The sequence below is a fragment of the Anarhichas minor genome, unplaced genomic scaffold, assembly GCF_050575085.1.
Source record: "Anarhichas minor isolate MPS153535 unplaced genomic scaffold, ASM5057508v1 ptg000021l, whole genome shotgun sequence".
Lineage (NCBI taxonomy): Eukaryota > Metazoa > Chordata > Actinopteri > Perciformes > Anarhichadidae > Anarhichas > Anarhichas minor.
Window position 1 is genome coordinate 9,568,840 of NW_027466467.1, and position 14,308 is coordinate 9,583,147.

General features: G+C 44.3%; 1 protein-coding gene across 1 annotated transcript in view; it reads right to left on the reverse strand.

Moving 5' to 3' along the window:
- Nucleotides 1-14,308, reverse strand: part of LOC142955019 (plexin-A1-like) — a 134,554-nt gene that overhangs the window by 6,273 nt on the left and 113,973 nt on the right. The window contains exons 20-26 of the mRNA XM_076096400.1: nt 11,470-11,612; nt 9,489-9,745; nt 6,560-6,626; nt 3,313-3,459; nt 2,738-2,897; nt 2,242-2,345; nt 1,696-1,792 (exon numbers count right to left, since the gene is read on the reverse strand). Coding sequence (XP_075952515.1) covers nt 1,696-1,792; nt 2,242-2,345; nt 2,738-2,897; nt 3,313-3,459; nt 6,560-6,626; nt 9,489-9,745; nt 11,470-11,612 — 975 coding nt within the window. The remainder of the gene's footprint in view (nt 1-1,695; nt 1,793-2,241; nt 2,346-2,737; nt 2,898-3,312; nt 3,460-6,559; nt 6,627-9,488; nt 9,746-11,469; nt 11,613-14,308) is intronic.

Consider the following 14,308-nt stretch of genomic DNA (forward strand, 5'->3'; position numbering starts at 1 on the left):
GGAAGTGGAGGAAGAGAGTTGAGGGAATAGGCCAAAGATAACATTAGGAAGAGCAGATAGAGTTGTGTTTTGTACCGTTGTCCAGGGAGAATGAGGTAAATAAGGAAAGAAGAAGAAGGTCAGAGTGTATTTTTTCCATTGACAAGACATTCTAATCGAATCTAACCTACATAGAATATCAGTGAGACAAAGAATACCATGCACAATGCTTGCTGTGGGTTTGAGCTTGAGAAGGCAACGGTATTATTAGATACATATAATCTGTTAACATATGAAGCCCATAGCTTGGTGCCAGTTTGTAGTAATATTTGGTCTTAATCACCACTTCAAGGACAATTACCTTTAAATTAAGGTATAAAAAACACATGACTAAGGAATGACAGGGGGCTACAGAGAGCAAAATCTCTGTGTGAAGTTAAAAGCAATTCTTAAAGGTGACAGCTCCTTCTACTTTCATGTCACTCTTTCGTTTCAGAATACATTTGTCTGTCACTCTCTCCTGCTCCTTCCCTCCCTCCCTCCTTTTGTTGGACAGTGATCCTCTATTTTGTGACACGGAGCATTACGCTCTCAGTTTGAATGCTTGTCACTTCCGTGACAAAGCAGGAATGGATTGAGAGGTTCAAAATGTCAGGAGAGAATGTGAACCGGGGAAGTATAGAGTAAGGGTGGTGGGGGTGTTCGTGAGTATTTGTGTGTATGTGACGCACACATACGGCAGAGCTGAGGAGTTACTGTACACCAGAGAAGGATTTCAAACACAGACAAGAGAGATGGAAGAAGTGATGGCTACCTCCCACCCAGCATTAACAATGTGCCTGATGACATCTGAACTGTGTCTAATATATTTGGCGTGAAATGAATCTCCATCGTACATTTTCCAAAAACCCTGGGTAATATTCTTTTCCCAAAACGCACACTGTCAATTGCTTTCATTCAAGTACATTTCTTTGCTAGTTTGTCATCCTGACAATCCATTTGTGACGACTGCGTTGGACCTCAATTGCTGTGAGCAACCATGACCTCAAGCTGTAAGAATGGTCTCAAATGGACTCGGCCTGGCACCGGCTAAATCACGTGTTGGAGTCACCCAAAACGCAACAGGCTCCAGCACTTCCCACATCCATTTGTCACTGTCAGAGCCAATAATCTATCAGTGTACATAAGTACACCTTGGATCAGCAGGAGTTACGTTACAGTAAACAGTGCAGAGTGCCTTATCAACCTCCTGCTATAAAGTGTGCTATACAGTACAGGTGACAAAGTATGCTATTTTTCTTTGCTACTTTTTCTTTGTGTAATTTATTCGATTCCGTTACAGGTGGATTTCATGTGCTTTCGCCCTACACTTCACTATATCATCACCAAAAAGGCATGCAGAGAGAAGCGACACAAAACCAGTCACTCTTCTCAATGTCAAATTGTGCTGCAGACAGCTGTCATGTGTGTTACTTAGCTGAAAAGTTAATATGCCACTCATTGTGTAAATATTTGATTTGTTCATTATTTTAAATTTAAGAGTAGTTTCAAGTTAAACTGTTTATAAACTAAAACGTTTAAAGGAAGGGGGCACAAAGTAGTCCACCAGTTCTTGAACTGATATCTTGTTAGAAATGCATTCCCACACATACAAACACCTGTACACACACACACACACACACACACACACACACACACACACACACACTCTCGTACCGTATCTGCTGAGGGACTTGGTGAATGTGGAGGAGTTGGAGATGTTGTAGGCCGAGTTCTGTTTAGGCACCAGGGCAATCACCGAGCCATCTGTCACCTGAAACAAGGATTTTCAACATCAGTTAGCACCGCTTAAATTGTCCAGCAGCAAGACTACAGTCCAACCACACAAACAGTCACTGCTACTTTATGTGTAAGAGGCATTCGATTAAATGAAACAATGTGAATAAATATGACTACTGCTACATTTCAATGAGCTGAAATATACCAAAAACAATGACAACCATAACACCAACTACTGTACTTGCATGGATTCCAAAGCAACGATAATGCGCAACCTATTCAATGAGGAGTTATTGTTCAAACGAGTGTATAGCATATTGTCAGATATAGCACGACAAAGTCCAGGACGTATTTCCATCATGGGTCCCTGTTGATCCATCAGTTCCTCCTTGCAACAACAAGATGGAGACAGATGTTCAACGTCCAAAGCAGGGGGACACGATAAAAAAGACGTATCATGGGATTTATGTTGTGCTTGAGTACCTGGTAGTGAGCCAAGGTGTTGAGTCTCTTCCAGTCGTTGTCTATCTTAGTTGTGACATCCTCGTCCTGAAGGATGATGCGAGCCATCCTACCCTGCCGCCATTCTGTCACACACACACAAAAAAAGGAGATACGGGTAAGGTTGTGTATGTTTGTTGAACATGAGGAAATACGGAGCGAAATGAGACATGAATTGCAACGATACACTTAACAAAAATTCCCTCCTCCCAACAAAAAGATAAGTTGCTGTGACAAAGGATGCAGAGTAGAAATTAAAATGGGTACAATGCAAAATTTTAGTCACTTTTAGCCTCACTTGAGATTTATTTTTGTACAAAATCACTTCTCTTCTTTAGAGGTCCCCCGGCTGTTTCAGAGAGCCCTTGAAACGATTCCCTCTTTACCCCCTGTGGTAGTGCACCTGTGCTCGGAGTGTATACTTGGTGTGTGTGTGTGTGTGTGTGTGTGTGTGCGCGACAGGTTTCCTTCTCCTTACCCAGGTCCATATCGGAGGCCTTTGGTCTCTGGGAGTACGGTGTGCCCTTGTACACAGCGTCGAGCAGCTTCTCCTTCACCTGCGTCACTGTGTCACAGTTCAGGCTCTTCACGGTCACCTCCGCAGCGTTTTCATTCTCTGGGTTCACACAGTGTAGCGTCTACAGAGGCAGGGGGTCAGAGGGCAAAATGCACAGGTCACATTTAGCCCAAGAAGGCAGTACAGACTGGGAGCGTGTGGAAGCATTACCATGCGGTGAGTTAATACAGCAATTCAGAATCAATATTCAACCGCGGCAACAGTGCACATGCAGCTCTTTATTACTATTAAAAGAGTGTTTCATCAGAATTAGACGTTCTATTAGTTTTCCCCTTTGTGGAGTTGCAGATTCTCAATGTTGCCAACAACTGCAAAATGGTCCCTGATTTAGCAAGTAAGGCTTTCTAAGAATATTGGCCACAAGAAAAAGAAATCCATGTCAATGTACTGTGTCAAAAGGTATGTGTGCATCTGTTTTATCCTATGACACCAAATGTGTTGTCCAACCGTTTGTCTACACTTGCAAGCGTACTGACCAAAGTCTTGTAGTCAATCTGCTGCCTGATGAGTTTGTCCTCGCTGAGGGAGTAGCGGGCCTCTCCTGTGATTGAGTCTATTGGTCCCTTTTCCATTTGCTGCTTCATGGCGCAGTACAGCATGAAGAGAGGCTCACCAGCACACTCCTGCAAACAGGAAACGAGAGTGAAGGGTTAGAGGAAAGATTCCAAAAGAAGTAAATGGAGGGAAAGACAGATTGTTAAAATGCGTACAATGAATGCAACCTACGAAGAAGTGCACAACTGCAAAAAAGTGCATAGCTTTGCTGAGCAACTCCAATTATATTTCTAATCGTCTTTAAGCCAACCACAGGCAGAGCAGTAAAGGACGAGGCCATGGCCTGTGTTGGCTAATAGCGAGCTGAAAACTGACAGAAACACACACAATTTTTTTCTCTCTCACATACACACACTCCAGCCTCTCCCCAGTGTCTCTTCTTTGGGGAAAAACACCCTTTGTAAATCGCTGTTTGTGTGTGTGCGTGAGTAAGAAGGAGAGGAATCATAGAGACTGAGTGTGAATGAGTGGCAATTGATTGAGGAGTTAATAGAAGGTTAACGACTGAGGGGTGAAAAACGCTTGGAGAAGCACTTTGGTGTGTGAGACGTGTCAACCAGGCAACGAGCTCTGGGATGTTGGGCCCCCCGTCTCTCTTTCCCTCACTTTTTTCGCATTCACTCAGTCGTTCAGCTGGTCTGCCAACTAAGCACTGCCTGTTTGTACAACTTCTCAGTTCCTCTTTTAAAGGGACAGTGTGTAGGATTTGGTGGCATACAGCGGTGCGGTTGCATCGGACTGAATACCCCTCCGCTCCGCTCTGTCCAAGACTTCGGTAAGCAGTGAGCCACCGAGTGCAAAACTGTGGTAACGCCGTTCCCCTTGCTCAAGGTTTTTCACTATAAAGCTCACGTTACCGCAGTTTCACAAGCTTGTGGGAGAACTACGGTGGCCTTCAGGTAACGTACAAATGCGAAAGGCCAGTGTTTGGTTTGTCCGTTCTGGGCGACTGTAGAAACATGGCGGTGCAACATGGCGGACTTCGTGAAGAGGAACCGCTCCCTATACAGACATGAAGGAAAACTCATTTCTTTCCTTCGCTTTTCTCCAATCATTGCTTTTTATTGTAACATAGTGGATGATCCCACATCTTCAGGCATTTATTAGAATAAAAAAAAGAACACCACTTTTTGGTTAAACTGCTCACAACTCACAGACATGCAACCTGCAACAAGGGGTCGTGAGAGGACATTTCTTCATTTAAAAGGCGGTCAAAAAGTTGTGAACTTCTGTGTTTTGTTTACAACAACTCATTGTTGCAATGTCCTTGTATTCTCAGATCTCATCCGTTACTTTGAAGGTAATGGAAATAATGGTCAAATTGTAATAAATTGGAATCACCATTTAAGGGCTTTACACACATCACAATACTCTCCCAAATGTTCTCATAATCGTACTCACATGAGTGCTGTTTAACCAATGATTCACATTTTCAAACTGTCCTTTAAAGCTTCGAAATGCCGCTTTGTGCTTTGAGACAGAGGAAGTGTATCCTGCCCTCTGCCCTTCAGCTGGGCATGTTCATGCATCAACACGTCAGTCATCTCGGTGAGCTGTCAGATGAACTCTGTGGGAAAATCTAGCACCGGCTGCTTCCTATGGAGAGCACACCGCACCCTGGCTGACATCCTCTCTGTCCAACAGCATAGAAACCAGCTCCGCCCCTCTGTCTCCCGATGTTCCATGTTTATCAAAGCGTCATACCAGATGTGCGTTTAGTTCTGCTGTCCTGCCCTTTTCCCTTCAGCAACCTGTTCCAACTATTATGACGCATCCTTTCTATTAATTGAATTAGATTATAAAGGATGACATTGCCATAGAGCATCTTAATACAGCCATCTGCAATTTTACCTCAAGCAGCACACAACTTCTGGTTGCAGGAAGAGAGTGACCGTGCGACCATCCCACTCTCTCAAACAAGTCAGTGCACAGGTAGATAAGTGAAATAGGAAAATGGATAAAAGCATTTTTTTCTTATTCCTGTTCTCCTTGCTTGGTAAAAGCGTCTTCTTTTTCCTCCCTTCTACCTGGCCTTTACCCATCTCTATTCACACCTGGCTGAATCTTTAAAATTGTTCCAGGCCTTTCTCTTATATGACCCCGAAAAAGTCAGGAGAAAGAGAGGCACTGAAATGCAGAGGTTAGATAAAAGCCAGGTCGCTGCTAGTAGCTACAGCAAATCTTTAGCTTCAGCACTCATTTCTTTCCAATCCCTCCATGTCCCTCTCTTGCACTCTTCATCCATGTTTTTCATTTAAAAACATTTTTTCACATCCCCAACACTTCCTCTCAACCATCCACAACCTCTTCTGACCATTTCTACATCCTTTCACCTTTTCCCGTCCTCCCTCCGTTGTTTTTGTCTCGTCTGAACTTCCCTAACAGCTTTAACCCACTCCCCTGTCTCTGAACCCAACTCTGGCTGTCAAGTCCTGAGCCAAAACACACACATTCATGCACACCCAAAACGGACACACTCACACACAGATGTTTAACTGGGACCCCCGGGGGCTTGGCTGGTTCACTGTCCTACAGAATGGCTGTCCTGGCGAGGGGTTTAAGGCCCCGCTGCTAACTGATTAGCTGCAGCAATGTTTGAATGTAGAGAATGTGGGTTTGGAAACAAGAATTTAGCACAGTTTAAGCCTCAATAAGTCTCTCTGATTCCATATCAGAGGGAGAAGAATTCAAAAAGAGAAAGAAAACATACAGACGGAGAGACAGGCAGACAGAGAAATGAGAGAATGCATTTGTGTAAGATCTCTGCTTTCCTCTTATGCTAAGCCCCAAAGCACTAAAGGGAGATACAAACACGCAGGCATGCACACACACTTTCCTGGCTGTAAAATAATTCCAGTGAGGGACACAAAGAGAGGACAGGTTATTGCAACGGGCTACGGAGATCACAACATGACCAGCTGTGTCTGAACAGCGCCTCAGACTACAGTTTCCTCAATTCTGAGAAAGGAGAATTTACCACATGAAAGGCAGAGGTAAGGGATAGGTAAGCCTGCTGCCTCTGCCTTATCTAATGCTGCAGCTGTGAATGTGTATGTTTGAGAGGCATTTCTCTATTCTCAAACTGCAGCGGTTTTTAGTATTGCTTCAAAAGTTGTGTGCGTCTCTGTGCCGTGTGTGTGTGTGTGTGTGTGTGACAGACAATTTTACCTTGAGGAACTTGTAAAGCAGGAAGGTGAACCAGTTGGTGAGCATCTTTTCAGCGACTGACTCCGTCCTGGGAAAGCGGTGAAGGGAAGGGGAAGAGAAAGGAGGTGGTGAAGGGTGAGAGAGAAATAACAGAAAAAGAAAAATTAGAGGATGGAAATGAAGAGTGAGAAAGACCTTTTTCAAGCAGCACATAAACCTCGGCACAAGACCCTGGGAGGTTTTTGGAGTCATCCTAACCCGCCCCTCCCGGTTTCCAGCCCCCCTCCCCGGCTACAATCTCTGTGCATAAACCAACACTTTCATCATAGGGGGAAAAGGCGTTTAAGACACGCTCGCACATCAAAGAGAACACGCAGCATTATCATCGTCGTGCGGTTCGCCTTCAAACAACCGAGCCCTTTCCCTTGCTCTCCTTAACTCCCCCCATCATCACATGCAAACAAATCTTGGCAAAAACAAACCCCTTCATTTCTGTCATTGTTTCGAACCAACCCCCCCCAACACACACACACACATTTTTCCCCCCTTCAAGCACACCCACTCGTCTTCATTAGAAATACAGCAATTAGTATAATTCACTAACTTCTCTCGTTAATCACAAACCTGCCGTGTAATGAGGGGAACCTCGGCACGTGCACGCTCTTGAGAAGACACATGTGAACAACCAGCAAATGAAAACAGAGCTATTAAAAGGCATTGTAATTAACGGACTTATTGCGCCTAATTTGTTAAACAGCTGAAAGGGAGACCGGCACTAACGGTATGTGAGGGGGGGGGGAGTGATTATTTCTCCCACTCCGTCATCGTCCTCAGATTTACCTCCTCGCTTTCCACCATCCTTCCTTTTCACATTAGGAAGAAACAGGAAGACTGCTTAATTATCCAGCCCTTTTTTTCCCTCCTAGATAAATGGGGGGTGTACAAGGGAGCCTTCTGCTGGGTTACTGGGTTGTCTAACTGGGCCACATTCCCACACTTCTTGTAAACATTAGTCTCTGTGTCATTAGCGAGGCACCATGTGCAAAGAGGTGAAGAAAGGCATATTCTGTTGAGAAATGACAGCATAGCAATATATTTTCTTATCAACTTTTCACAGAAATTCTGTTTTTTCATGACAGCCGTGTAGTAGTAAGGAGATAAAGGGAAACACAGGAAACTAGGCCAATGTGCAGGTGAAACCAGCGAGGGCCTGTAGCAGTAACGAGACGTGAACTCCTACGCTTCCGCATGCCTCCCTGTTTGACTTTTGTTTGATGTATGTGGAGCAGTTTGCTTTTTTCATGGCTGTCAGCAAAATACAGCGGATCAAGGATGAGGCAACTGGGAACGGAGGGATGGAGGACGATGGAGGCGAATACACCTGGACAGAACACGCTTTTGGCCATGTCAGGACATGATAGTGGGCGAATTGTAACATCATCTCATTCAGGCAAACCATGTCACTGCACCCGTCGTTAGAAAGATTTTAACCATGCACTACAAAAAGGGTTACTGTAGCTTTCCTGGCCAAAGACACTAAGTGTGAGCCAATAATGTGCCAATCACACCAAATGCACCCAGAGTGTAATTTTTCCATAGGGGATGAGAACTCACATGGGAGCAGATTATTAAGTATTTTGCTTTGCTGTGTACATGTCTAAAATTGAAAATGTTCTGAAGTCTATCTTTTGCAGGAAAAAGACCAAACCAGGGTGAACTATGTGTAATAATTGCCGAGCTTATTAATGCCAGCTCCCGAGGCTAGTGTAGTTAGCAGGGACAGTGTGTTGTAACCGTACGCCCCAAGAGGGGATTGGAAAAGGCTTCACACAGACACACTGGCTGAGAGTCATTTATTTGATTAGATTTTTAATTAAATATCTCTCAGAGGAAAAGAAGGAGAGAAAAAAAACGTAACTTTTTTTTTTTTTTTATCATTTAATGTCTAATTCCAATTTATTTGGAGACAGGCCCTTTCTCTAATTGTGTCTTTCCTTAAATACGTGTATCTTTTCCTGTCTGTCTGTCTCCCTTTGCCTATCTACTCTCTCACCATATTACATCTTCCTACATCCTTTCTATTCCCCCCCCCATGTTTTTCCTTCCATCAATTTGCCTTCAGCCCAAGTGTCCCTGAAGACATTTGGCCCTCTCTTTCTGTCAATCACCATGTCTCTCCATCCACCTTTGTCTCGTTGCCTTTTCCTCTTTCACGTCATATTCTTTCCTTCCACTGCTGCTCATTTCCCCTTTTTACTGATCCATTCTCTCTCTATCCCTCACACTCTCCCTTGTAAATCCTCCTTTTGTTTCCCCTTTACATCCCCTCCATGCCTCGTACCTTTCCCCTCTCTACCTTTCCAACAGTGTGGGGGTGAGAGACGATCGAGAAGTGTGTGACTGCAGCTCCACTGGGAGTGTGTGTGTGCTCAGGGGTGTAATCCTCTCTGACAGGGACAAGGTTGAGAGATAGAGACGAGGTAACGTCACATAGGCCTCTAAAAGCTACAGTCCCAGTCCCCTGCCTCCCTGCTCCATAACGTCAGCTGTACAAGAAAAAACAAAGCACTTGACATTCTCACAGAGCATCATCTTCTATTTTCTATCATTTTGGCATAATTTCTCCTCCTATTTTAGCACCATAATGAGTATAACTATCTGCTTGGGTTTGCATGTGCATTACAACTGCCATGGCAACATGAAGACACATAAAATAGGGAACAAGAATGAAGTTTTTTGTTTTTGTTTTTTGAAGGCTGAATACTCAAGGTGCTCACTTTCAGTGGGGGGCCTTCCTCTCAAGGACGCCCTAAACCGGTGAGAAGTATGATAAACAAAAGGGACGTAACCTCAAACCTGAACCCCCAGTGGGGGAACTAGCCGTGCATTGTGTGACATGTTTTTGTCCGAGCCAGTTTCAACCCCTCTGTCTCCCTCCCTGTTTTCGTACCTCCTGAGTAAAAGCTTCGGGTGGTTCTTGCTCTCCAGGTTTTTGTCGATGAGGTCAGACAGGAGCTGTTTGAGGACGCCCGTGGCGTACTCCATCTCTCCCTGCAGCGCCGTCATGATGAGGGAGGCCACGTTGCCCCGGTCTCGCATGGAAAAGGACCGCTGTGCTTCCAAGGTGCGGATGAAGGTCAGCAGGAAGTGCTTTTTGGTCAGCAGCTGGCCGAACAATGTCAGGGCCTTCTCCGTGTTAGCGGGGACCTGGAGAGGAGGGCACAGAGGTGATGGTGGGGAGGAGTGTGAGGAGAGGAGGAGAGGGATGGAAGAGTGGAGGAAGGGAGTGAAAGTAGATTAAGGAAGCAGAAAGGTAAGGGGGATAAAGTTGGAAAAGAGGAGGGAATGTAGTGCAAGAGAGGGATGGAAAGTTAGAAGAAGGGAAGACAGAAAGAGAAGTGAAAGGAAGGAGGCATTAGAGAAAAGGTACAAGAAAGGAAAAAGGGCAGAATATTAGTGGGAGGGAGGTAGAGAAAAGAGTGGGCGTATAAAAAGGTTGAGATCAGGATGAAGAGGAAGATGTGAGTTATAGTTGAGTATGAGTGAGAAGGAGGAATATTAGATGAAGGGTGTATTGGTAAGAGGGCCACATGTGCACACATGCCGATACACTCACAACACATGTATCTACAAACAGGGAACATCAGTTTACAGTTGCATCCATAAAACAAGGCTTTTAGGCTTTGCACTTTCTACCTATTATTGTCCCAATGCTCTCCCCAATTACCAGTTCTCTTTACCTCCCCCCCATCCCTCGCAGCCCCCCCCCCTCTCTCCACCGATTCTCATCTTCTCTCAAAGTAAGGGCCAGGTCTCCCCCTCTGAGGGAGAGAAACGGAGGCTTGAAGTGAGAATGTGAGCTTCATGCTGTAATAAGAAATTGATCTGCTTGCTAGCGCACTACTGTGGCCTGTGATTGCCTGGGCCATACAAATGAAAATCCAATGTCGCGCTACACTATCCCTTTGGAATACAGTTGATAGCACGAGCAGATACTGCATGTCTCAAAGCCCCCCCCCTCCCTGCAGCCGCCACCATACATGCATGTCAGCGGAGCGCTAGTGTGCGTTTCCTTGTGATGTATGTGTGAGAGTCTAATGTATACAGAGAAATGATGGAGGTAGTTGTGCATGCTGCGTTACAGCGTCCACACAGCCTGGCTTTATGAGAGTGATAGTGTTCCCTCTTGAAAAAGGAGCAGTTGTGGAGGGGATAGGATTTTATTGAACGTGTAAACATTGCTTCTTCAGAAGCCTCAAACAGGTTTGATCCTGTAGAGGCAATCTAGCACTTTTACCAAGTCTTAGTGGAGCTCGGACTTTGCTCACTCCCCGAAGAAGATCGGTGCCTTCACTGCATTACGTGACATTCGAGCTTGCCCTGAGAGTTTCTCCCATCAAAGTTAATTTTTTGGTACTATATATAGTTGTGCCTTGAAGCCACTTCTGCCTCGACCCCTCGACTACGGAACTGCTTAAGATGCAAGACGTTTGGTGGACACATTCAGATAGTTCACCTCTGATATAATGGAGATTCTTACCTTACCAAATCAAGTCTCTAAAATACCTAATTTGTATTGTATTTATTTTTTTGAGCTCTTTAATGTCCAATGTTACTCCTCTCAACCCTATACTGAGCAACCCATGGCACAGACAGAGCAGACTTTCAGATCAAAACAAAAATCTCCACTAGACTTAAAGGCATATTGTTCTCCCAAAATTTTAATCACACTCCAGATTGATGAATTTGGCTCTTTTTATATTTCCACTATGCACCAAAGTCATTGCTTAACATTTCCTTTTTTTTTTTTTGTTTTTTCTAATGACAAACAGACATTCGGAACTACTTTCATGCGTGTGTTTGTGTGTGTGTATGTGTGTGTGTGTGGGGGGGGGGGGGATGTGAGTGAATTGCTCTCTACTGACCCGTACCTCCATCTCCTTAAGCACAGGATGGTCCTCAATCCCAGGAAACAGGACTCTCATGGCGTAGGTGCGGTAGTCCAGAAAGGGGATTCCTGCTCCGTCCAGCTCCTGAGTGAGTTCATGGATGTCGGTCTGCAGCTCCGCAAAGGCTGCGCAAAATAGAAATATGTCATGAACGTTGTCTTACTCTAAGTTTCAGTTTTGTTTCAGGTGACATAAAGATTGAATACAGACTTTACCGGATATTTACCGGACTAAACAGGATTTTTTTGTCTTCAACACTGATATCCTGATTTTGATGACAACTTATAATCAGTCTTCCATTTTACATTTAGCTTTCTGTCAGCAGAGTCCCAACACAAAACACAAAGTAAAGACACTTAGTGACTGAGGCCTGCTTTACTTGCTCTGGTACCTATTTATCCCAAACAAACCACTGCTTCTATACGTGCAAAATGCATCTCTTCATGTGCATAAAAGGGATTTCTTGGGAAATAGGTATGTTTGGAAAGACCGTAGATTGAAACACCATCAAGGTGATTAGCAAAAAAGCATTTATTTAGGAGGTGAAAGTTGGGATTTATCACTAATTCTCCAATTTCTAAATTGTGTTCTCTCGTAATGATTATTATGTTTATCTTCCCAAATAATTGGGAAGTTCAGACTTCAAACGTTAAAGGGATAGTTTGGGTGTTTTAAATTGTATTTAAATTTACATTAAATTCAATTTTTGGTGGCTTACATATGTTTTGCTGCTGCTCCCGTCCACAGCGGCACATTGCTTTGCTCTTAGGGATGTTGGCATTTGTTTTTTTCTTCTGATCAATAGCCTTGTTAACCGATCCTTAACCTCTAACGGTCAAGATTGGTGCCTTTAGCCGTACACTGTTAGCAACAGGTGTTGAGGTTTACACAACAAGCGGATTGGCGTGCGAGTCGGTCACACCATGGCGAGTGCTAATAAAATGGCAGAGCTAAAAGACTCGCCTGCAGGTACCTGTTCAATACACTCACTATGGATAAGTACCTCATACAACCCCACTTCAAAACACCCGAACTGTCCCTTTAAAAGGATACAAAAAAGAGAAGAATGGAAAAGCTGTGGTGCAGATAATACAAATTACAACACATGCAAAAGTTGAAATAAACTCTAGAGCCAGTCTTGATCTTGACTTTTACTATTCATGCCTCAATCAATATGATTTCCTGAAACAGCACGTTTTAAAGTAGATAAAAGGCAACACAGGTGAGAGTGAGGAAAAGACGGAGGCGTGTGGAGGAGTAGCTGTGAAAAGCAGCATTATGTGATCGCTCAATGCTGAGAGCAGAGAGAAAGATGGAGGGAAGGAGGAGAGAGAGGAAAGTGTTGTGAGTCTCAGTGGCTGGAGGGGAGTTCAGGATGGAAGTGCACACAGGAACATGAGCCTGTGAGTACACACACATAACACGCTGCCACCACACACGCTTGTACTACAGCAGCCACACACACACACACTTTTTCCTGTCTTGCCCCACAGCTGAACACATAGTGCCCAGATGATTAATGTGAGTGCATGTGTCAGTGTTTTTACACATTTTCCATTCCCTACGAGTGTGTGTTCTGACCCCGTTCTGTATACTCCAGTGGCTTCACAAGCCACATCTAGAGGGAACAAATGGGATCAAATCCATTCTCTCACTTACTTCCCATATAATAGTGCATATATTTTTTGCTGTACTGCCTTGATTCCATTTTATACATACGAAACTCCCTTGAGGAGGAAATATACAGCTTTACGCTTCCATTACCTCGACTGTGTGTGTGCCCTATAGTGTCACCCAAAATACACCAACACATGGATACACAACCCAAACAAATAATGAACCAAAGCCCAGACTAACAGATGGCTTGTGTCACCCTATCCCTATCTTCCTATCTCTCTTTTTCTCCCTCTTTCTTCCCTTCAAAGTGACATCTTAGAGGTCACCTCTCTCCCCCCGATGGTTGCCTCTCCTCTGCTACATCCCTCCATCTTTCTGTTAGTTTGGCTCACTCATGCCATCCATCTCTCTCTGCATCTCTCATCAGCCTCTCTTTTCTCTACCCTGATGCATATTTTCTCTTCACTTCTTTCATCTATATACAGTATATATATTCAATATTTGTACTTATCTGTTCAATTTCTGTTTGCTGTTCACTCCACCTCATTAATCTTTTCCCCCACATATTCTAATCACTTCCCTTCTTATTACTCCATGTTGTCCTCTTACTTTTGCACCCATCTCCTTCTGCACCGAAATATTAGTATTCTATTAGTATTAGTATTATTCCAGCATTATCGCCCACTATCCTCATATCAACTTCCTTCTCTCTCTCGCTCTCCTTTTTAAAATTCTTATTCTTCAGTACTTTCTGCTTCGCCTTTTGTTTTCCCCTCTCTCCTAATCTTCCGATCCATCCTTCTTAAGTGCCCACCTCCCCTCCCTTTCTCCCCTCACAAGTTCTCTGCCTTATTTATCTCCCTCGCTCCGTCCCTCTCCTTCCATCCATCCTGTTGTCGTCTTCCAGACAGTGGTGACAGTGGGGGACAGACAGGGTCAGGGCACCTGGACTCACCGCCACACACCCCAGCCAATCATTGTTTGACCCACTGTGTGAGTCTATATGCGTGTGTGTGTGTGAGATTGCGAGAAGTAAAAAAAAAAAGAGCAGGGCCTGAAGAGTTGAGTGTCAGGTCGAGTGCACGCACACACACACACACACACACACACACACAGTCATCCCCTGAGCAGATGACTGGCACAGTTAAAAACATTCTGGGGCGGGGAATTTGAAAGATGTGGGTGTTTACCATTGCCTGACAAT